This window comes from Dysidea avara, chromosome 3, assembly GCF_963678975.1.
Source record: "Dysidea avara chromosome 3, odDysAvar1.4, whole genome shotgun sequence".
Lineage (NCBI taxonomy): Eukaryota > Metazoa > Porifera > Demospongiae > Dictyoceratida > Dysideidae > Dysidea > Dysidea avara.
This window is the reverse complement of record NC_089274.1, coordinates 21,636,132-21,660,247: the sequence shown is the minus strand read 5'-3', so window position 1 is coordinate 21,660,247 and position 24,116 is coordinate 21,636,132. Positions and strand designations below refer to the sequence as shown.

At 37.7% G+C, this 24,116-nt stretch overlaps 2 protein-coding genes across 4 annotated transcripts; both read right to left on the bottom strand.

Annotated features, from left to right (window-relative positions):
- Nucleotides 1-4,953: 4,953 nt before the first annotated feature.
- Nucleotides 4,954-9,080, bottom strand: LOC136251822 (apolipoprotein D-like). Of its 3 annotated transcripts, none has more exons than XM_066044230.1 (6): nt 8,957-9,080; nt 8,809-8,887; nt 8,657-8,768; nt 7,168-7,231; nt 5,340-5,504; nt 4,954-5,290 (listed from the first exon to the last, which is right to left on the bottom strand). In XM_066044230.1, the coding sequence occupies exons 2-6, from the start codon at nt 8,823-8,825 to the stop codon at nt 5,055-5,057; spliced, it is 594 nt and encodes a 197-aa protein (XP_065900302.1). In that variant the 5' UTR covers nt 8,826-8,887; nt 8,957-9,080; the 3' UTR covers nt 4,954-5,054. The 3 variants fall into 3 exon arrangements, with proteins under 3 accessions (XP_065900302.1, XP_065900304.1, XP_065900303.1); XM_066044232.1 differs by having other exon boundaries at nt 8,657-8,759; XM_066044231.1 differs by lacking the exon at nt 8,957-9,080 and having other exon boundaries at nt 8,657-8,759; nt 8,809-8,944.
- A 3,251-nt stretch (nt 9,081-12,331) lies between these two features.
- Nucleotides 12,332-14,639, bottom strand: LOC136248397 (uncharacterized). Its single transcript, XM_066040179.1, has 5 exons — nt 14,632-14,639; nt 14,480-14,582; nt 14,343-14,406; nt 12,826-12,996; nt 12,332-12,768 (listed from the first exon to the last, which is right to left on the bottom strand). The coding sequence occupies exons 1-5, from the start codon at nt 14,637-14,639 to the stop codon at nt 12,533-12,535; spliced, it is 582 nt and encodes a 193-aa protein (XP_065896251.1). The 3' UTR covers nt 12,332-12,532.
- Nucleotides 14,640-24,116: the final 9,477 nt, after the last annotated feature.

The following is a 24,116-nucleotide window of genomic DNA, read 5'->3' as shown; positions in this document are numbered from 1 at the left end:
TTAAAACAGCACACTAAAATACCCCCATGCATGCAGTTTCAGCACATGTACATGCTACTCCATTTGTGCTAATTTAGCACATATATAGGTGTGTTATTTTGACACAGTACAGTGTGCTTAAATGAAAGTGTGCTAAAACAACACACCACCTCTCTAAAAGATCACATTGACATGTTAATTTGACATGCTAGTGTGCTGCTTTGTATGTGCTACTTTAGCACACTTGTAGCACTGTTTTAACACATGTGATACTTTAAGTGTGTTATTTCAACACATTTTGTGGCATTCGTGCACAATAAACACATATGTGTAGCGTGCTAAAACTGGGATGTGTTATAGAGATACTCTAATAGAACAGTCACTGTAAAATCAAATAGGAATTTACTTTGCTATAAAACACTATATTGCAAATAAATACAATTCACTATATTATATATACAACTTTATATAGCCATGAATAAGCAAGCACAAAATAATTATAAATTGGCTTTGGTATAGGATCAGTATAGGTATTTTTCTGTATTGGTAGAGTACTAGTTTGTTTCATTGCATCTGTAGAACAATGATTTGTGTAAAAACAAACCTCAAAACCAGTTTATGTTGGCTTTGGGTATATGTATATATTTAAATGTAATTGAAATCCACGCACCAACTGCCAAGCTGTATAAAAGGGTGTAGCCTTCTGGGTGAAAAAAGTTGTGACAGCCATGAAATGACTGCAAAGATGTGGATAACAATGCACAAAGCCATTATTAAAATTTATTATCATCCACATCATTGCAGCTGTACATATAAAGGCATAAACTTCTAACTTTTAGGTATGCGGGTTATTTGGTACAATGGTGAAATAGCAGTAAGTCAAAAATAAGAGGTGGTCAATTTCAGTATGCACATGCACTGGTCTGTGGTTAGAAGAGTTTTAATTATGGATGTTCTATTAGAGTACTTGACAGTTCTATTAGAGTATTTCACCTTAAAACAGTTTTACACATTTTGACTCCCTTTTGTTGACTCCTAAATGATGATTAGCTCTTCCCTTTTTGCTCTTTTCACATTTTCATTGCCACTGTATGCTTAAGATGCAACTGTGCTTGTTCTGTAGCTTCTACTAGCTTTCTAGCTAGCACATAGTAAAATTTTGGACGGTGTTGCTTCAGTATCCCATGCACCCCCTAAATCTGCCCTTAAAAGTACTTATAAAAGTAGCTTTCCATTCATATAGGTGACTTTTTAATATGCATATAAGCTTAAATAACTTATATACAAATTTTTAACTACAGAAATGACTTAGACTTGTCATGCGTAGCCAATAGGGATCAAGCCAAACACCTGCAAGAGTATAAGAGTCGCTCTTTCATATCAAATACAGAAAGACTTGATCAGCTTCAAGTACTACAGGTAGTGCCACTTTGCCCACTCAACTGATGATAAATCTGATAATTGATAGCATTCGGACAATGTTGGACATAATGCGTATGCAATAACGAAGTAACTATGCAATGTTCTATTATGTAACAGACAGTCAAGTAATGCATTACTGAAGTAGCACATTACCACTTGTTACAGTTATTACTTATGAAGTATTAACACATTACTGTGTTATGTCCAAACATTACTAGTCGACTAGTGTTACTCACGTATTGCTGTAATATTACATTTATACAGTAGTAGTCTTGTGAGAGTTTAGAAAATACATGTAATGTCTGGGCACCACACTGTAAGAATAACATGCAACTCATTGAAGCTGTTCAGAGGAGAGAGTAGCTAGGTTTGCTGTTAACTGCTATTCAAAATACCATATGTGTTACGACAGCTCGATTGGCTCACCCCATATGACAACTAAAACTGATACAAAATTATTCATGGACTTGTCTATCCAGCATAACTTACCCCAAACATAAACAAGGCCATCATCTAGCCACCAGGATTTTCCCCATCAACGATTAGTATGTGGAACAGACTACCAATATCATTAGTTAGGTCAGAATGTGATAATTATTATTAACCATGTAATTCAAGGACAATCTTACCTTTAATTAATTTGTACTTTATACTCATACTGAGTTCTACGCTTTACCAACTAAAATAATAATAGTGCAGTCACCTCAGTCAGCTCTATAATAATAAACCCTGTAGAGAGTTCAGCTATGTTACAAATCATGCTGTAGAAAGTTCAGCTACATTACAGGTTGTCCTGTAGAGAGTTAACAAGTCACCCTGTAGAGATATACATTACAAGTCACCTTGTAGAGAGTTCAGCTATGTTACTAAGTCTCTCTATAGAGAGTTCAGCTATGTAACCAGTCACCCTGTAGAGAGTTTGGTCTTATAACAAGTCCTTCTGGAGAGATTTCAGCTACAAACAAGTCACCCTGTAGAGAGCTCAGCTACATTGCAAGTCATTCTGTAGAAAGTTCAGGTCACCCTATAGATAGGTCGGCTCATCCTATCAGGAATTCAGCTACATAACAAGTCACCCTTTAGACAGTTCAGTTACATAGCAAGTCATCCTGTAGAGCATTCAGCCACAAACAAGTCTCAGGGTTCAGCTATAAAGAAGTCACCCTGTAGAGAGTTCAGCTACACATTCTGTAGAAAGTTCAGCTACAAATAAGTCACCCTGTAGATAGGTCAGCTAAAAACAAGTCATCCTGTAAGGAGTTCAGCAAGTCACCCTTTAGACAGTTCAGTCACATAGCAGATCACCCTGTATATAGAGCCACAAATAAGTTGCCCTGTAGAGGGTTCAGCTGCAAAAAAGTCACCCTGTAGGGACTTAAGCTATGTTACAAGTCATTTTGTAGAAAGTTCAGCTACATTACAAGTCTCCCTGAGAGTTCAGCAGCTAGGAATCCCTTTTTTGTGGGTTTAAAGAAATATTAGAACTGATGGTGGTTAAAAATTGGTGGCTTACTCTAAGTATGTTACAAATTTTAAGTCTATAGACAAGGTGAAGATGACTGAACCTAATTAATCAAACAAAAAACCTTCGATATTTGTATAGCGTGGTGTATATCCATGCTTACTTGACAACACACCAGTTTGACAACACACCAGTTTGACAACACACCAACACACAAAATCAACAGTAACTCATGCAGCTAACTCACAGTACATTTACAATATAAGATTCATTAACAAATAGATCTGCATACACCTATAACACAGCTGTGCAATTTTACCGTCATGAAGCCTCATTAGTAAAACTACACAATCCAGACACTTACTTGATATGCAAAGTGTCCATGAACTAACTGGCCTGGGAAATTAGACACTTTTGTTGATATTAAATCAGCTATATAGCTGGCTGCATGTATCACTGAAGTCATTGATGTATTGCAGCAGTGCTGCTCATTATATCTTTCATTAATATCATTCGGCAGTCCAGATACTTATATATGTGGTGTATATGCACTTCATGAAGTCCTTTTTTGCTTTTATGTTGTTATTTATAATGATTTTACTGGCCAAACAAGTTCATTTATTTTATTTATTTATTACTGTGCAGGACTCAATCAAAGAATATAACACACAGATACATGTTAACAGGAAGGGGGGGTAATCAAAGTGACTAAAATTAATTTCCTTATGAAACAACTACATAGTAGCAATTTTATAGCTAATTGAAGTATCCATGCATACTTTGATATACATATAACTGCTTCAATAACATATGGTATTTATAGCTGGCCTTGAAAGTGTATGTGGTAGCTATATTATGCTTATTGGTAAGAATTCTGTAGATCTCAGATGAGTCAATCAATAATATACAATGCCATGTAGTGGTGAAATACTCTTATAAAATGTTCACTGGTCATTAAAACTAGTATTTAAGCTTGTACATGCATTCTACTTACACACCACCCCTCCCCCCCCCCCCCCCCCCCCCCACACACACACACATGCACACACCACACACACACACACACACACACACACACACACACACACACACACACACACACACACACACACACACACACACACACACACACACACACACACACACACACACACACACACACACACACACACACACACACACACACATACCCACTACACACACATCACACACAGGGGTCAAGGGGCCAGCCTTTCTCTTGCCCCCTTACAGGACTATATTTGACACCAAAACAAGCTGGGAATCATTCACACTGTATTGAAGTACAGAAAGCCAATGGGAAAGTAGAAGACAACAGTTATAAATGCACCTTACAGCTATAAGCCCTACGCTGCCAATAAATTGATGTAAACAAGTTTGAAGTTTTGTGTCAAGATTAAGATACTCTAATAGAGCAGTCACTACTCTGATAGTTTTTGTGAATTATAACAATACTGCTTTATTTTGATTTATATAGCTAGTACACTTACCACATCATAACTATAGGTTTAGGCTATCTAATTTTTACATGCTTTGCAAAGCATATGCTTTGTTAAGTAACTACCAAAGTGCTTCAAATTCAAAATTAGGACTGATCATGAGCACATCAAATCCTATGGAAAAGTTGGCCATAGGATTTGATGCGCTCCTGAACTGATCTAGGAGGTCTAATTTTAAAAGTTATATCCAACTAGAGAGTCTTTGAATGTCTATACCCTTCATTCATATAATATACCAACCAATGTTATGCAATGAATATAACTTGTGTACTAGAGTTCCATTCTTCTACTAGCTCTTAGTGGATTTTTACCTAAAACTGCTTGCCCTTCCCCCCCCTTTCCTAGCAGTGCCTTCTATGATACATACACAAGCAAACACACGCACACACACACACACGCACACTTTTTACTTTTTGTTAGAGAATGGCCATGGGGCAGTTGAAAATCACTATACAGTAGGAATAACCTTTGTAAAAAGTATGCTTTCACAATATATATATTATTGTGGTTACGTACAAACCTTTCTGTTGTACATTATCGGTGCCCACATATAGCTCAGATGGCTAACTGCATTTGATATTATAAACACACTGTGTGGGAACATTCACAATTCTTTCTCATAATATAAAAGCATGATTAAACACAAAAATCGACCATAGCTCAGGCAGATAAAGTTAAAATGGTTTAATGTACATACAGTCATTTCCCTGGTAAGTCTCTATTGGTTTGTTGTAAAACTTAGTGAAGCCTTGTTGTTTCAATATTGTTGTCACATCTTCATCATATTTCTGTTTGAACTCTGTGACATTTCTTGCCAGCACAAATAAGTTAGCAGAAAATGGATCAGTCACCACAGAATACTGATAGTAGGTACCATTGAAGGTTGGTGGTCCCAACTGGACAACCCAATCTGTCAAAGTAATGATCACATACACAAAAGTTACTATTTCCTTGCTTACAGTTTGTTCCACCAATTGGTTTCCCACCAAACACAACCTCTATTTTTCCCTGCTCCTTATCATCAGGTCTAAATGCATAACCCCTAATAGTATTCAGCTCACCATCAGGAGATTTCAGTCGACAAGCATTTAGAACAGAGATTGATCCATTAGAAAGAGCACCATCTGTACAGGAACAATGATACATGGTTCAGTGTATTTGGTAGATACAGAGCAGCACCTGATTTAAAAATAATGTACAGACTCAGATATGAGTATCGTCGTACATGTGTATGCAGATACAATAAGTAAGTATAATTAATGTAGATTATAATATATACGTAGTTTTCTCTGAAATAGATACCATTGGAAAGTTAAGGTTAGATGAATTTGGTTAAGCCACCTTTTTGGATAAAAGTTACTATACTTTTTGGATAAAAGTTACTATAGTATGTACAAGTTGGGCTGGATCCTGAAAAACAGCTAAAAATTAATAAAAGTAGATTTTTTCTCAAGAGAGTAAAGATTTCAGCCAACCAGATGATTAATGGTGATAGCAAAGGTGTCAAAAAAAGACATGTACAGTTTGGCTCCATTACAAGTTCAGGAAAGGGCTGTAATAGACACAGTATTTTTATGATTTCCCCATAGGAATGTATGGTGAAAATTTTGATTGGCCATAAATATTATGTCAGATATTTGAACAAAAAGATTTTGAAATACTTTTAGTGGGTCAAGTGGTACTACAAGTGTGCCAAATTTCAAGATTGTGTGTAATTCCATCCATGAGTTATTAAATGTTTAGAGGATCCAGCTCAACGTATAGCTACATACTATAGCATACCATACTCTACCAAAGTAATTATTGAGATATCATAGAGTAGTCAAATACACCAAATACAATTACAGTAGACCCTTCATTATCCAACCCTCGTTTATCCGTACTCGAAATGACTGTTCTATTAAAGTATTTTCAGTACAGGTGTATGTTCCATTAGACTATTTCAACAGAGTTCTGTATATAAAAGTATGGACTTCAGTTATCCGAGCAATTCACTTATCTGAACACTTTTATCATTGCCTGAGAACAAAGGGGTTCGGATATAACTGAGGGTTCACTATACAACCATTCAACAATATTGCACCGAAATGTTGCCAAACATGTATACATCGTTCAAATAATTATTCCAACCTCCTACAGCTTTACAAAATGTGCCACAGATATCCATACCATAATAAAGATCCCTAACTCCCCTCCACCTTACACTATATAAGTTGTTACATCCAGGCCTGAAAAGAATTGTAAACTAAAATTCTTGACTATATAGAGGGTGCATGAAACAAGTTTTCACTGTATAGCTATACTACATTAAATTCAACTGGCAGTTAGACAAATGATCTTGAGCATTTTTGTCTAATTGAGACACTGTACACTGTTAAAACTGGTAACACCTAAAAATGCTATACAAAGTGCTAAATTTTGACTGTTTTGGCCAAAAAAATGCTGCCAGTTTTACAGTGTATAGCAAATTATTGACACTATCAAAAACAAGTAGAACAATTAAAGCCTATAGCTGGAATAATTTGCCAATAAATATTATAGAATCAAGAGACATGGATGAATTTACTTATTATACTTAATCTTAAATGTTGTAATTATTAGTTAGCTATATATAGCAAATTGTATGTGTGTGATTGTGCCATTTGGGGCTTTTTACCCCCAGGAAAACTAGCTGAGCTGGCTTCCCAGTATCTAATCTTAAATCTTAAGTGGTAAAATCATTGTACCACATAATAGCTAGTTGCATTTATTATATATAGAGAGGCTCATATAGCTCCAGCCACTTACAGTGAGCCATTACACATTTACAGTGTCTTTCAGTGAACTCATCCACAATCAAATTTCCATAGACCTACAATGAGGTGTGATAAAATAAATTTCAGCAAAAGCTCAGTAGCTATCAAGCGGGCGTCTGGATTCAGTGGAATGGAATGGTGGACTGGAATGGTGGAATGGACTAGAATGGTGGAATGGAATAGTGGAATGGAACGGTACTTAGGTACTTTCAATTAGTGGTCACCTCTTTAAAAAGACCACCTTCTAACAAAGACCACCTCTTTACAAAGACCGCTTTACTGTAATATCTGAATTGTTGTTTTAGAGCCCTATAAGACAGTCTTATTGATGCCACATGCATGCTATGTCTAGAAAAGCCAGTGATATCTGATTTATGATACAATACAGTAATAGCTATATACCCCATACAAAAACAGCTTGGCTATACAAAAAAATATGTGCCCACGAAACTAAAAGCAACTGGAAACTAAATGAGCTAATATCTAGAAATGAATGTCAATAGCTATATACTGGCAACTACGTAAGTATAATTTACAATAATCTTGGTCGGACTTGTGCAGTCTGACTATTCCTAATTAATTCCCTGTAAATCTAATAGGCTAGTAAATTGGTACCTTTCTCAATAGTCTGGCATTGTAGAGGAGAAAAAAGGCGGCTAAATTACTAGCCAATTAGAGTTACAGGGAATTAATTAGGAATGCAGTAATACTGTCAATGATAAAGGACCAAATTTTTAAAAATTATAGCAAATTATTTCTTGGCCTCACCCAAATAATAGCTCCTTTAGTTGTCAGTTACTTTTAGTTTGACGGGGACGTCACTTTTATACAGCCAAACTGTTTTTGCATGGGGTATGTTGCTGTATTACAAATCAGATATCACTCTGACTTTTCTAGGCATGTGGCGCACAACTGATCAATAAGACCATTCTATGGGGATACACTCTAAAACAACAAGATAGCAGCATTTTAAACATTAAAGTAAAACGGTCTTTATAAAAAGGTGGTCTTTGTTAGAAGGTGGTCTTTATAAAGAGGTGACCACCAATAGAAATTACCAAAGTACCGTTCCATTCCACAATTCCATTCCAGTCCATTCCACCATTCCATTCCATTCCACCATTCCATTCCACTGAATCCAGATGCCCGTATCAAGCAGTAGCGAATCCAGAGCTATACCGTAGGCGGGGAAAGTTACGCGTGGGAAAAGTTTCGCGAATTGCACTCTACTTTGTATACCGGCGTAAAAGTTTCGCGATGTAGATTTTGCATACTAATTTATTACTGTACAAATACAAGCATGTAGAAGCTAACCGGCGTAAAAGTTTCGCGATAGCTACTGCCAATCGCGAAATTCGCGAAACTTTTCCCACGCGTAACTTTCCCCGCCTACGGATAGGTGATGGTTATCCGGCCGGCCTTTTGCCAGTGCCACTCAGCCCGGCGGATCCGCTACTGCCACACTATGAGAGCTGCTATACCTGGTACCATGTTCCAAGATACTGAGTAATGTTGAGTTGAGGAACTGTATCAATAGCAGTCACGTGTCGAGTGACTAGTGCAGCTAACAGCAGGCTGACGAGTCTGCAATAGCTAAATATACACTCCCAAATACCTCATGAGCTTATCATACCGCGCCATCATCATCATCAAGTTAATATAACCTCAGAGCAGCGGAGCGTATAATAGTCCAGCACAGATCGTTCCGTTTACTGCAGAATGGCAACTTTACAAAACCATATGACAATTACGTAATATTACCATATTTTACATCACCTTACGTAATGGCTTTGATGTTCCTCTTTGCATGCAATTAACTGTCATGCATGCAAAGCAGTGGAGCGTATAATAGGCCAACACAGATCGTTCTCCGCGAGGTTCTCCGTTCACTGCAGAATAGCAACCATTGACAATTACGTAATATTACCATTATCATATTACATCACGTTACGTAATGTTTTTGTTCATTGATTATCTATGCTTTGATGTTCCTCTTTGCATGCAACTAACTGTATGCATGCATGTCTGAGTCAGTGAGTCTACTATGAATAAGTGATTAGGACTTGCAGTGGGTGATTCCTGCCATGATAGCCCTTAGTCTCGTGCCCAGACTGCCTTTTCTTTTAGTGTGTGGGGCGGAGAAATAGCTATAGCTCCCACATGCACATGTAAAAAAAATAAATGAATAAAGCGCGAAACTGAGCCCTGAATGTAGCTCTGCACGAAGCTCTGCATATTCGTACCACATGTCTTGGGATGAGACTATTGGCAGCATAATAAATACACCAACTATATAAGTTATATAGGCTGAGGAGTCTGGCAAGCTGGAACCATACAGTGGTGGACCTTGGATTTTTAAAAGGGGGTTTCTGAAAGTTGGTATAGCTGAATAAGGCACCTGATGACATTTTTCCAGAAAATTTTGAGATTTTAGAAGCACTGAGAGTGGATTTTAGGCTACTTTTAGTTAGCAATTACATTAAATCCAATGCTTTAAACTGCAAATACTATAGCACAAAGATTGTGACTATAAGTAGGCATTCCAGTATCCGAGATTTTATAATAAAAAAATTCTCCGTATATTCCCCAATAGAACCCTGGCACAAAATAACAGCTCGTGTTTAACTTGGGATTGCTCCGTTGTCCGAGCTCCAATGAGGATGAAAACCGCTGTGGGGTTTGTCCACACGCTGATCATCATGAAAATCTTAGTTTTATCGTGTGCGTTTCATATAAGTAAGTTTTGTGTTGTTTTGTAATCTTTTCAAGCCTTGTAATGTATGTAGAATACTTTAAAACTTTAAAAAACGTACTGTCGGGTGGAAGGTAGTCACTGGTGCTTACTTTAAAGTGCGTAGTTACTTTGCTCTGGTTAGCGATTTTCAGCTCCAGAGCAATTTTCTGATGGCTGTGTCATCAGCTCAAAAGTATAAACCACTTCAAAGTCGGCATAACAATGCCATAATTGAAACCACAACTCCACCTTAGGTATTGTTGCATCATTGTGGCACCTCCTCTTTAGTTGTTTACCTTTATAAGTTGTTAACTTGATGTTTTTGCTTACTTGACATAGCCTCTTGCTTATAGGCATACACCATTGTATTGAGAAGTGTGCAGTAGGTGCAACATATTTGCTCACCACAAAGCATACAAAGATCGCTGAGATCTCATACAATCTGAAGTTACTCTCATTACATGTACAAACTTGCAGCTAGAAGCAACTGCAGTTTCAAGATAGTCCAGATTACTAGATGGCTTCCTGATTCAATTGTGCCATTTTTCCCTTTAAAATGTATGGGGAGTCCTGGAGAAAAAATGTACCTTTTTTCAATTTTTAAGCACTGTGCATGCCAAAGTAGCTAATTCCAGCCCAACAAACTATATATTTCTGAGATAGGCGATCAATACTCTATCTATTGAGCATATAAAAAGCCCATTTTCCCAAAATTTAAAAATTGGGTTGGAATGCCTACTATAAGCTGTAACTTTGAGTGCTCTATTAGAGTAGTTACTTGACTGTTTTATTAGAATATCTCGATCGTTTTCAATGCAGTGAGAGATGAAAAGTGAAGTGTTGCTGAGGGTTTAATAGCCATATACGGTGTTAGTTAAGTGCAGCTGCTTGCATGCTATACTGAAATACAGTGGTACATAGTTGTTTGATATGACGAATTGTCAGTACAACAATGTTTATGTATTTAGACTGCCACTGAGCTAATTTTAAAAGGGGGTTTCTGTCGAAACCCCAGAAACCCATCTGGATCCGCCACTACCAAAAGGGGCTATATATAGTTGTGGCCAAAAAGCTACAGTTGTAAATGACTTGGCTAGTTGTAAAAGTCAGACTAAATAACAAGCTGCACCACAGAAAAGAATGAAGTCAAAAATTACATATACATGTGCTGTGCATGTTCATGGATTTGACTAATACTACCTCAAGATCCAATCTTGAGATTGCTATTTCAGTCAAAATCAGTTTTTCACTTGTGGTCCACTAAAATTACAACTTATAGTTATGGTAATTTTCACAGTCCACAATTGATATAAATTGCCTTAAAATCTTATAAAACAATAGTTTGATCTAAAGAATTGGCTTGTACGTCACTGTAAGTTTTTCTTGCTATTTCCTAGTTCCATGCAGGTTTCAGTCACTTATCTCAAATTGTTTCTAGATTCAATCATGCTCCTACACTCCCCTGAAATCCCTTCAATCATTCCCTCCACTGACATTGTGCTATATAGCAATCGTGACAATATAGAACACAATATAAAATAGCTATATATGTAATTCAAACGCAAAGAGATTTTGTTTATATGTACTATATACTACCACCCCCATCTCAGGTTTGGGCTATAGTTCTTTTAGCCACTGCAAGCTGGTGTGGTCATGTTGATGCTTCAATCTTTTCAGACTACTGTAGCTATTATCTATAAGCAAAAGTAAACAATGGATTATTTACTCTTGCTATATGTCATGTGTTATCATTGGTTACATATAGTCACTAGCTCTGCTGCAAGAAGATGACTTATGGCCAATCAGTAGAAGCGCTGCACAAAAACTCTTGATATAAATGACAGGTAACTATACACAATAGAGCCTTATTTTTTTTCAATTTGCTCAATGATACCAGTCAAAGCATAGCTATATGTGTTATCAGGAACTGCACCAGCTGTTAAATATTGGCAGGTAATGCAGACACCTAACTAATCATATGCATATGTTGTGGGGGATCAAGTCACACTGGGTCTGGGATTTTTTTCTGCATTCTTCATGTTTCAGCTACATGTTTCTGACTCCCTGTATTCTCACAGGCTTTAAGCCTCCTCACAGGTCCCTAGTGGGATAGCATTCACAGAATATAGAATTGAAGGTATAGTGTGACTGCTCTAATAGAATTTGGTAATGCTGTAATGATTTATACTCCATGACTACACAACATTGTCATACATATACTATATAATAATATGTAAGAATGACCTCCATCATAATATACTCAACGTATATATATATACCTATATACCTGCAGCTAAAACATGGGACATTTAGGACACAGAATCCATGCATGCATGGTTATAACTGTATCATGCATGGTAGGAATATTTAAATCATTATCAAATACGACAATTTTTGCTCAGGTATTTACTTACATGTTGGCAGTGTCATACACATGTGTTACACAATAACAGTACACCTCTGCAACTACAAAGAAGTGTTATTATTTGATAAACTTTTACCATATTGCTCTATCAAATTGATGTCGCAACAACAACAACAAACACGGTGTATGAAATAGCTCCTGTTCTAGGTATATACTAAATGCAGTTAGCTAGTAGTATCTGCAGTACAACTACTCTTGCTAGCCATGATGAGTATACATGCAATCACTTCCTTGATAAACCTCTGTTGGTCTGTTATAGAACTTGACAAATCCTTGTTTCTTCAGCTTTTCCCTAACTCTGTTATCATAATTCATTTTGAATTCAGTGACATTTCTTGCCAACACAAACAGGCTGAGTTTACATGGGTCAGTCACCACAGCATATTGGTACTGGTTACCACTGAATGTCGGGGGTCCCAACTGTACCACCCAGTCTAGTATAATTGAGCACAAAATACATGTATGTATACATGTAAAATCTATCTTCTTACAGCTTCCTCCATCAGAAGATTGTGGTACACTATCAAAGACAACTTTCAGTTTTCCTTCCTCTGCTTCCACAGGCCTGTATGCATACCCCTCAATGGAATTCAACTGTCCATCAGCAGAGTTCAGATGACAGGAATTTAGCACAGTAATCGATCCATTTGAAAGGGCACCATCTTAAAATGTTATAGTTTGCTAAAGCTAAACAACTGCCTATATACTGTGTGACCACCATGCACACATAAAGATTCATTTACATAACATAGTGCATGGTGTTTACCCATACATGTTTGATGCAACTGGCTTCTATCTGCTGATAATGTCCCCTGCATTTAGCACTCTCATATTTTAATGATATAACAATTATAGCCTGACTACACCACTCCTTTGAATCTTTGAAGTATATAGGAGTTATTGATTAATTGCTGGGGAGGTCACATATGACACTGTATTAACCCCTGGCCATGCACTAATTGAGCAAAGCCACTAATTGAGCAAACTGTGGTCTAATGATTTTTATGCAGTGGTCAGGTTTACCAGAATCCATAATAACAAGAGATAATGGAGCTGTTATCATAGCTCTTGATAATAGATTACATGGATTCTGGGAAATTTATATATTATATTCACGTACTGACAAGCAATTTCATATCCTTTTGAGTGTAGCACCAACAGAGGTGGGTCTAGAAGATTTGCTGACTTGTTTCCATTTCCAAAGCAGAAAAGCAGCTGTCTTATACCTATGCAGGTCATAGCTACATGAAGTCATGTAATAAAACAGCTAACACAATAATTATTTTTAGAGGCACCTATGAACTTAAAGTGTGGAATTTTGAGTGATTTTGTAATAAATCAAAGCTATTTGTAAAATGTATTGATTGTAATTTGTACAATAAGTGATCTATTTAATCGTTAACTTAGCCCTTTATAGACCAAGAATTTTGGATTCAAATTTCATTGACTGTTCTTAGCTGACTATACATTTCCCGAAACCAGCAAAACCCCCATAGAACTGTGAGCACCCAGAATAGAAAGCAACTGCTTGTAGTAAATTAAAACCATGCATGTACGTAGAAATGTAGTGATAACTTTCATTCTGGCAATACCCTATCTTGAATACTAAAACAGTTCTTATAGCATGGTGGTGCATGAATTATAATTTTGTAAGCATGCAGAGAACATCTTGCAGTTGTTTCATCCATATTATAGCTATATATTTATTTGTATTTGCAGTTAAATTCGCACTGCATGCCTGCCCAACGTTTATGCCTGCATACCAGAATACATGCATGGTCTGACTTGAAGTAACTTCCATCCATGGAAGTCACTTCAAGTCAGAGCATGTCAGTATTCTGCAAGGTATTCTGGCAGGTTCAAGGAATAGCCTAAGGAAAAACTTGCGTTGGAAATTATCAGTTCATTGTCAAGTAGTTTGCCGTGCAAGTACAAAGTTACAATATCTGATGTGCTGCCAATTCTGTCTACAATGACTACTGAGTTACAATGAAATAAATAAACTTACAATTTGCTGTTGAGCATTTACAGTTTGCTTTGGTAAAGGAATCTGCAATTAAATTCCCATAGACCTGCAATACCACGCATGCAGTCTGCATTATAATTATGTAGCTGAAGGACTATATAGGCAAGTATAGTACATACCTGATACCATCTTCCTAGATACTGAGAGATGTTCAGCTCTGGAACTGTATCAATAGCAGTGACGTGTTGCACCACCAGTATGGCAAGTAACAAGACTATAAGTCTGCAAAGCAAATGATTGATGCAACGTAGCTATAGTTACACAGACGTACCGTCCCATTGCGAGCTTGGAATGGATTTAAACTACGTACCTACTCTTATACCACCCTCTAAATAGCTGCATGAACTCGGCTGCATGGCCAAATGTCACGTGACTCGATGAGAGTACGTTTTCTTACGTATAAGTAATTTATCAAGATACACGGTATTGTGTCAGCGGCCAAGAAGCCAGCGCGCCACACCGTGAGTATATATTGACACATGTTCTACACCATATGCATATGGTCACTTTCACAGTTCACTATTGATATATATAAAAAATCTTATAAAACAATAAAGAATTGACTTGTACGTCACTGTAAGTTTGTTTGCTATTTCCTAGTTCCAGATCCTCGTCCAGATCTCAGTCACTTATGTCAGATTGCTTACAGATTCAATCTTACCACAAGTTTATGTTTCAACTAAGTAAATATGCTCCCACACTCCCCTGATTCAATCATTCCCTTCACTGACATTTTGCTACACAACAATCGTGACAACGTGGAGCACAGGGGCGGATACAGGGGGGGGGGTCAAAGGGGGCTCTTGACCCCCCCTCCAAAAATTTTTAGTATACCAAGATCGAGATACTCTAATAGAGCAGTCACTCTAATAAAGCAGTCACAGTATTAGAACAGAGTGTAGTGAGCTATTTAAGGATTTTTATGTACTTTATCAGCTATAAATGCGTGGGTGGTGAGGTGGGCAGCTATTGTCAGCTGGCTGTGACCTTTTTTTTTTTTTTTTTTTTTTTTTTGGTCTCACCTTATAGAGCAGTTTCAAAACCATGGTAACCAAAAATTACGCAATGGACCACACCCAAATCGCCATGTTTTTGTACCAGATTGCTAGATGTTGCAAGTTGAATTCCTCGCTAAATCCATGCCAAGACTTATTAATACGTGAGTAAAATAGATGCCAATGATAGAATAAAATGTGCAGGTGAGTTATTAGGCATTAAAAGATACGTACTGCCTCCCAACAGGGCAGTTTCGAAGGAAAGAGAAATGCGTAAAAATGGATTTGGCCAAATTACGACCTATTCACCGCCCAAAGGTGGTTAAAACTAGGGAAAACTTACAGTATACGTCTTTACCCAGCACCACAGCAGCGTACAGCCACATCCAGCTATCCCAGGATTAGCCAGAGCTCCTGAAAGGCACGAGACCGGTAATGGCGTACTACCAAACTGTGATAAAACGCCAGCAAAAGAAGACTCTTAGTGGTGAATTTTGCTGGAGTTAAGTTTTATTGTCGAAATCAACCATCAGTTAAACTTGAGCGGTCTTATTTTGCTGTCTGCTTTTTCACACGAAGTGGGAATCCCAGCACATGAGCGATTCTGGCTAACTCGGGGATAGCTCGATGTGGCTGTACGATGCTGTGGTGCTGGATAAAGACCTATACTGCAGGTTTCCCCTAGTTTTAACCACCTTTGGGCGGTGAATAGGTCGCAATTTGGCCAAATCCATCTTTACGCATTTCTCCTTCCTACGAAACTGCCCTGTTGGGAGGCAGTACGGATCTTTTAATGCGTAATAACTCACCTACATACTTTATTCTATCACTGGCATCTCTTTTCCTTACGTATTAATAATCTTGGCATGAATTTAGCGAAGAATTCAACTTGCAACATGAAACAGTCTGGTACAAAAACATGGCGATTTGGGTGTGTCCATTGCGTAATTTTTGGTTACCATGGTTTTGAAACTGCTCTATCAAACCAGAGACAATGTAGTGCCTCAGTTCATTTTTGACCCCCCCCTTTCTATAAGTCTGGATCCGCCCCTGATGGAACACAAAATACGAAATATATATGTAATTCAACGGAACACAAAGAAAATTTTGTTTATAGCTAAGGCCACTCCAATTTGTTTTTATGTTTCTGGTCATCTGAAGTTTAATTTTAGATGCGGGCGGGCGGAATTCAGCAACAAAGCAATACTGAAGTGACTGCTCAATTAGAGTATTTTTGCGATTTTCTGACCCGTACTAAGCACTATGCTCATTTCTTGTAGGTTTTCACTGATAAAAGACGTATAGTAAGACGTAAGCTGTTAGATTTAGCATGTTAATAGCAGCCCAATATTTGTTTCTGAAATCCAGCTTTGTCGAAAATCTGATGCGGGCATATTCCCCATGCATTTCTGAAATTTCACTTTCTGTAAAAAAGGATGCGGGCGGTGGACCAGAAACATAATTACCAATTGGAGTGGCCTAACCTCTCTCCCGCGGTCTCTACAGGTTTGGGCTGGTTGTAAAAATTAGTTTTTTAGCCACTGCTAACATGCAGGCTGACATGTAGAGTTTTAAGTCTGTATGTTTACTGTGAATTTCACCAGGTGTGTATGTGTGTGTGTGTGTGTGTGTGTGTGTGGGGGGGGGGGGGGGGGGGGGGGGGACAGTACGCGTACGGTACAACTGGTACAAAATAATATCTATAAGTTGCACCACAAGTGGAAAATTTTTGAAAATGGCAACCTCAAGACTGGATCTTGAGGTAGTTTTAGTCAAATCCCTCTAGACATGTGAACATGTATGTAATTTTTGACTTCATTCTTTTCTGTACTGGTGCAGCTTGCTATTTAGTCTGACTTTTACAACTAGCCAAAAGTCATTCACAACTAGCTTTTTGGCCACAACTAGCCCCTTTTTTAGCCCCTGCATGTTAGTGATTCCTGAAAATTTGTGATCTAAAGCTAATCGGACACTGGCTATTATTCAGAAGACCTTTCATTTCACAGATAACCACATGTTTGTTACTCTTTACAAGTCCTTGGTAAGACCAGTGATTGAGTATGGTACGTAATGTTCAATACCATATGCGTATTTTGTACCGTACGCATATGGTAACTACATACCACCATATGCTTACGGTACAAAATATACATATGGTATTAAACATTACCATACTCAATCACTGGTCTTACCAAGGACTTGTAAAGAGTAACAAACATGTGGTTATCTGTGAAATGAAAGGTCTTCCGAATAATAGCCAGTGTCCAATTAGCTTTGGAGATCACAAATGTTCAGGAATCACTAACATGCAGGCTGACATGCAGAGTTTTTTTATAAGTCTGTAAGTTTACTGTGAATTTCACAAGGTGTGTATGTGTGTGCATGGGGGGATATCTGTAGCATGCTCCCATGCACAGTTATATATATAGTCTTTTGAGATTAAATATGCAGCACAAAATTTTGAAAGAAAAACTTACATTCAGCATCTCCCAGGGAAGACTCTACAGAGGGGGCATGAACCCTCTTGACATTTTAAAATTAGGTTGAGAGACTCTGATACAGTCTAATAATTATGGTACCATAATTTTTAACTCTTGGTCAAGTACATAGGGAAATCAAGTAGCTATACTCTAATAGAGCTTTCATGCATCAGTACATCCATATTTATATGAAAAAAAGAGCTGGAAATGATGCAGAATGTTGATTTTTCGCATCCATTTAATAGGGAAGGAATATTTTATAGACCAGATTTGACATAAAACATTTTATAAAACATCAGTGGCGTAGCTACCATTGAGGCAACCGAGGCAGTTGCCTCGGTAAAAAATGCACAACTGAACAGGCTGAGCAGGCCTGAGTTTTGGCACCCCGAATTTTCTACTCAAACGTTACTAGATACTAGACAGCATTACTGTATCATACTCAATAGAATCTATGGCTGTAGTACTAAGCAGGGCCAGAACCCATGTTGACACCGTCCGGCATTGGATGGATAACTTTTCAGCTACTTGAATTTGTAAAAAGATCGAGATACTCTAATAGAGCAGTCATCGTAATATACTCTAATAGAACATTCAGTACAGATTATAGCCACTGTTCTCATTACACTGCTTGGTCTAAATCATTTAAATCAATTGATCATGCATATCATGTATTAGCAGTTACAATTAAAAAATAGCCTCCACATGCCATTTCAAAGCATATATTATCAAAATTTTCCTTAAGGGAGCATGCCCCTAGACTCCCTAGCTTGACATACTTAGCACATGCAGTTGAACATCACATCAAAGAGATAATCTCTGATTTGATTTTTTTGTTTAAACTCATGACATTCGGCATAGCCGTTCTTCCACATCAGAGTACACTGAGACACATACAAATACGCAAGTACAAAACTGAAAACATACAAGACATGACACATACAAAGCAATACATTTAAATAATACACAAATTAACTATTATTAGTCATACAGTGGGTCTTCGTTAAAGTGACAAATTGCTTGTGGGGCACTTCAAATGGTAACTTATTCCACCAGCAAGTGGCACGATGTCAAAAAGACAGCCGCTGACTTAAAACATCACATCAGGTCAATAATAAGTAATGCTCCAGCTTAGTTAATGCTACAGTATATGCATACCATGCTTCAATTATTAATTGCACTCAACATAAAAATTGAAACTTTTTCAGCATTGACCTGATGTGATGTTACAACCAAAGCTAATCGAATACTTGGTATGATCAAGAAATCTTTTGAATAGTTTGACTCGGATATGTTGTCTAAGTTGTTTACCACACTAGTTCAACCCATCTTGGAATACAGCAATGCCATATGGGGACCACTATTTACCCTTGATCAGAGAAAGGTTGAAAAGGTACAACATAGAGCTACTCGTCTCCTCCCATCATTACATGACACACTATACTGAGAGGCTGTCACTACTATCCTGTTGTATCACTGTTATATAGATGCCAGAAGGGTGATCTAATTTTTCTATACAAAATTCTTAATGACTACTTCAGCTCTGACTTTACTAATCTATACACCTACTCCACTACTTCTACTACTACCAGGGGGCACCAGTTGTTTAAGCAACATTTAAGATTATTTGCAGATCAAATTACTTTATGAATAGAGTGATCAATGATTGGAACAGTTTACCTATTATTAGCTAGCTACCTCTGTTGTAGAAAGTACTTCAATTAACACTTTTAAATCGCTGTTAGATAATATTTTAGATTTAGTTTTTGTATAATGTTAATGCATTGATCGGGTATACAGGCTTTGCCTTTACCCGTATTTAATAATAATAATCACAAGTCTTAGTACAAATATCACGTGATAAATTTTTTTTAAACCAGGCGCACGCGCTTCGGCCGGCTGTGGGCGTGCGCCTGGTTTACTGAAATTGTTTTCGTAAAAGTGTGTGTGTGTACCTATCTACCTATCTATGTTTGTCCGTACGCATCCACGTGAGCAAAATCGTTTAATAACGGTAAAAGCAGCTTTTTAAGAAGTAAAAGTGAAATGAAGTCTGTATTAAACTTCTGCACAGGTGAACTTTGCTCTGAGGTGGTTTCTTTTCGGCGGACTGAAATACGGGTGTGGTGACTTTCCTCAGACTACCTTCCCCTTGAGGTTTTCAGGCATTTAGCAACTGAAAAACAACGGTTCAGGCCTCGTACACTACCAGGAATAGCCTATCGCTTCGAGTTGAAAGGGGGCGTATCCCTTACGTACGCGAACGAAAATGAAGAGCAGCTTTGATGCTTTGTCGAGAGAATTTGTGGGAAAAAACACGTTAGTCACACTATAAAACAGTTTAGAAGATAGTTTTGTGCGTAATATGTTGGTAAAAGCGGTTTGTTTAACGAACGCTTCCTTAGCATATATGCCATCATCGATTAAACTTTGGAATACTTTGCCAGGAGATGTTATCAATCAATACTCAGTGGAAACTTGAATTTTCAAGCCAACTTGCACACACACACATGCACACACTTGTAAGGCCACTCCAATTTGTTTTTATGTTTCTGGCCATCTGAAGTTTAATTTTAGATGCGGGCGGGCGGAATTCAGCAACAAAGCAATACTGAAGTGACTGCTCAATTAGAGTATTTTTGCGATTTTCTGACTGTTTTATTACAGTATATCGATCCGTACTAAGCACTATGCTCATTTCTTGTAGGTTTTCACTGATAAAAGACGTATAGTAAGACGTAAGCAGTTAGATTTAGCATGTTAATAGCAGCCCAATATTTGTTTCTGAAATCCAGCTTTGTCGAAAATCTGATGCGGGCATAGCTATTCCCCATGCATTTCTGAAATTTCACTTTCTGTAAAAAAGGATGCGGGCGGTGGACCAGAAACATAATTACCAATTGGAGTGGCCTAATTAACTGACAACAAATAATGTTAATATACATTCACACACAATCATAATTGTGATTCAGATATGTACGATTATACTCCACTTATGGAGGTATGTACATTAAATCTATATTATTATTATTATTAGCAGTGCATAGCAACGTAATTTTTTTTTTCATGATTTTTTTATTCCGGCCCTAATGGCACTCCCATCCTCCCCGATCTCTAGCTAGAAGTTAAACCTAATTTAATTTAAAAAGCAGAAAAAAGAAAAAGCAGCTAAACCTACAGAGCCTACACAGGCCTACAGAAACACCGCATGGACCACCAGCATACACACAGCAAAACCCCCGGACAGGGGCCTTAACAAGAAAGCCCTGCAGTCTACTGGCCAAACTGCAGGGGGTGGGAGCATGAAACAGAGTTCAACTCCCACAAAGGACTGCCAGGCAACAGGCTAAATAGGTGTAAAAATGTCCGGGAATTGTGGCGCCACAGACAAACAGAGAGTTGCTCTAGCAGATGGCGGTATGCTAGGCCACGAGAAATGCCACTTCTGGTGGTTGTCCTCAAAGCAATATCCTGCAAGACAGGACGACTAGCAGCAGACCACAAACCCAAGGACTCTACCACCAGGGGCCGGGGACAAAAACACCTCCAGCAGCCTGTACAAGCTCATCATGGTGAGCATCCTTATCTTCTTCTCCTTTAGCAGCAGCCACACCTGCTGAAACTGCAGACCGACCCAACAGAGATTCTTGTAATGGACAACGTACAGTAACATCGAAGTACGCAGGCTTCCCATGCACAAAGTCAGGGTGAAAAACATCACAACGTAATTGAACGAATTACGAATATTTCATGAATTACGAAATACGAGAATTAGCTAATAATATTATTGCACAACCCAAAACTACCCTATTGTAAAGTAGTAATACATAGCTGGTTAATTCATAGTAGTATATACTGTCTATGGTTAATTCCAGATGAGTTAGCTAGCTGCATTGCGCCTGGTTTTTAGAAGTAGCATAATTAACATCAACTTGTTTGAGGAGAATTAGCTATGGCTAGTGTACCGGCTAAGGTTTTTTTTTTTTTTTTTTTTTTTTTGTTGAAACTGGTAAATCATTGTTTACATGATAAAAAGAAGAAACACATGATTATATACATTACAGATTAACAGTAAATATTTTAATATAATTACATTAAGGTCGGAACATTAAACTTTGGCACACCGTTTAGTGTACCAGCTAAGGTCGGAACATTAAACTTTGGCACACCGTTCGACCGAAGTTCAGCAACATGCATGGACTGTAACCTCTGCCCTGAATAGCTATGCAGTGTAGCTATATAGCTCAGTAGCTATATATAGCTGACCCCTAGATGACCATGATTCATTACGCCAGACTCAAGTGCACCTGCTGAAAGGCCACACCGAAACATTTGCAACTGATAATGTCTCAAGTTACTGTAATATCCATAACTTGCACTCCTCACTTCAAGCATGACGCGGAAAACGCCTGGGTAACTAGAGAAGGTCAAGGCTCGATACACTACTGGTTTAACCCTGACAAGATAAAGACATTACTTGAGATGGCAGAGAGCATAGAAGCTTGGTCCTTGAATGACTTCCAGCAACAAGCTGGGCAGGTAGCAATGCCTTGTCCATGTTGTAAACCTCCTTCCGTCGATTACAGTCTCACCATCAACAGTATGGAAATTCGTGGAAGAACTTATGATCGTCAAGCAATGGCATCGTGCGAAGTATCCAGTACCATTCACAATGAAGAGCCATTTAACATTAGTGTCCGTAACAGTACCAGAGTGGCTGTATGCACTATACTTTAGATCACTCTATGTATAGCTACAGTAGCTATGTACGTATTATTATTATTATTATATGACGTCATTTCTTATTATTCTTATTACTTGGTTATGTAATTATTAATGGACAAAAATTGCTTGGCAATACAAGACTGTCAAGCTAGGCCGCAGGCCTTTGAGAGTGCCCATATCTTCTTGTTCTCCATAAATCATCAAGATTCTTCTTAAACAATGCCACAGTTGGTGCAGAAATAACACCTGCTGGAAGAGAATTCCACAAATCAACTACTCTGTTGGTGAAAAAATTATGCCTCACTATATACTTGGTAGCCTTATTATATATGACTTATTATATATGAATTGATATATATATACAATATATAGTTGAAGTTTGCTTATAACCATGCACAAAGCATACGAATTTACTGAGGTTCAACAAACCTTATAGTTTCAGCACATTTACAAATTCAGTGCACAGCTATATAGTAACTGCAATTCCAAACTGAGTAATCCATGCACACAGTCAAAAAGCAACACTATTCAATTGTGCCATTTTACAGAGGGAAAATGTCACACTTTCTGCACTGTGCATGCTAAAGCAGCATGGTACTTCTGAGATGCTGTGTTTCTGATGGAGAAATGTACTTTTTATCTGTTATACCATATTAAAATAAAAATCTTGCTGGAATGAGCGTCATACTGCCAGTAACCCCTTGTGTGCACTGTACTTTGGATTGCACTGTCAATTTATGCACGAAACCTAAACTTAATTTAAAGTATTTCTATACTGATATGCTGACACAACTGCATGGGAAGCATTCATATTTTATGGATCAGAACTTACAACAGTGCCTAGGCGAGTATGAGGCGCAAGCATCTCATGTGTGTCCTGATTTTGTCTGTTGCAGTCACACCATTTATAATTATGTAGTCAAGCGTTTAAAGCTTCTGGTCCTGGACAAATATGCAAAGTTCAAAGTTCACATGTTTAAATTATTTTATTGTATCACTATGTTGGGACAAAGTCCATGAAGTTCAGCTTTTTTTTATTATCTATTTTACATCTGAATTGCTACAGGGAGCAAAATAGATGTGTGCACATGCATTATTATAACAAGTTTCAATGAAAAGTTTGTGAGCTTCTTCTTGATTGTAAATATATATGCTAAGATAACGATCTATTGTTGGGTAATGCATTCCAGATCCAAGCGAAAAATTGTTGGGGTTTCTAATGTGTTGTAGTTTGTTGTTGCATGCTTGCAGCTAGACTTGATACCTTGATGGCACAGTTAACAAATCTGAAAATGCTTGCGTCAAAGTGATAGTTATAGAGCTATAATACAAATTCTCACAATTTACTATTGAAACTAATCAGCTGGCAGAGTAGTAATATATATGCGCACACACACACACGCACGCACACACACGCACGCACACACACACACACACACACATGCACACACTGCATGCTTAAGCTGCTTAAGCTAAGGAGGGTCATATACACTCTAAAAAATGAAGTGTACTTTGCACACTAAAAAGTGTGCCCTGTGACACCAAAGTGTGCTGTT

What these genes read in the sequence shown, in the direction of transcription:
- LOC136248397 (XM_066040179.1), bottom strand. An exon ending in ATCTAGGAAGATGGTATCAG is followed by an intron (nt 14,407 to 14,479) that starts GTATGTACTATA and finishes GTGGTATTGCAG; the next exon opens with GTCTATGGGAATTTAATTGC. An exon ending in ATCTTCTGATGGAGGAAGCT is followed by an intron (nt 12,769 to 12,825) that starts GTAAGAAGATAG and finishes CAATTATACTAG; the next exon opens with ACTGGGTGGTACAGTTGGGA.
- LOC136251822 (XM_066044230.1), bottom strand. An exon ending in ATCTTGGAACATGGTACCAG is followed by an intron (nt 7,232 to 8,656) that starts GTATAGCAGCTC and finishes ACCTCATTGTAG; the next exon opens with GTCTATGGAAATTTGATTGT. An exon ending in ACCAATTGGTGGAACAAACT is followed by an intron (nt 5,291 to 5,339) that starts GTAAGCAAGGAA and finishes TTACTTTGACAG; the next exon opens with ATTGGGTTGTCCAGTTGGGA.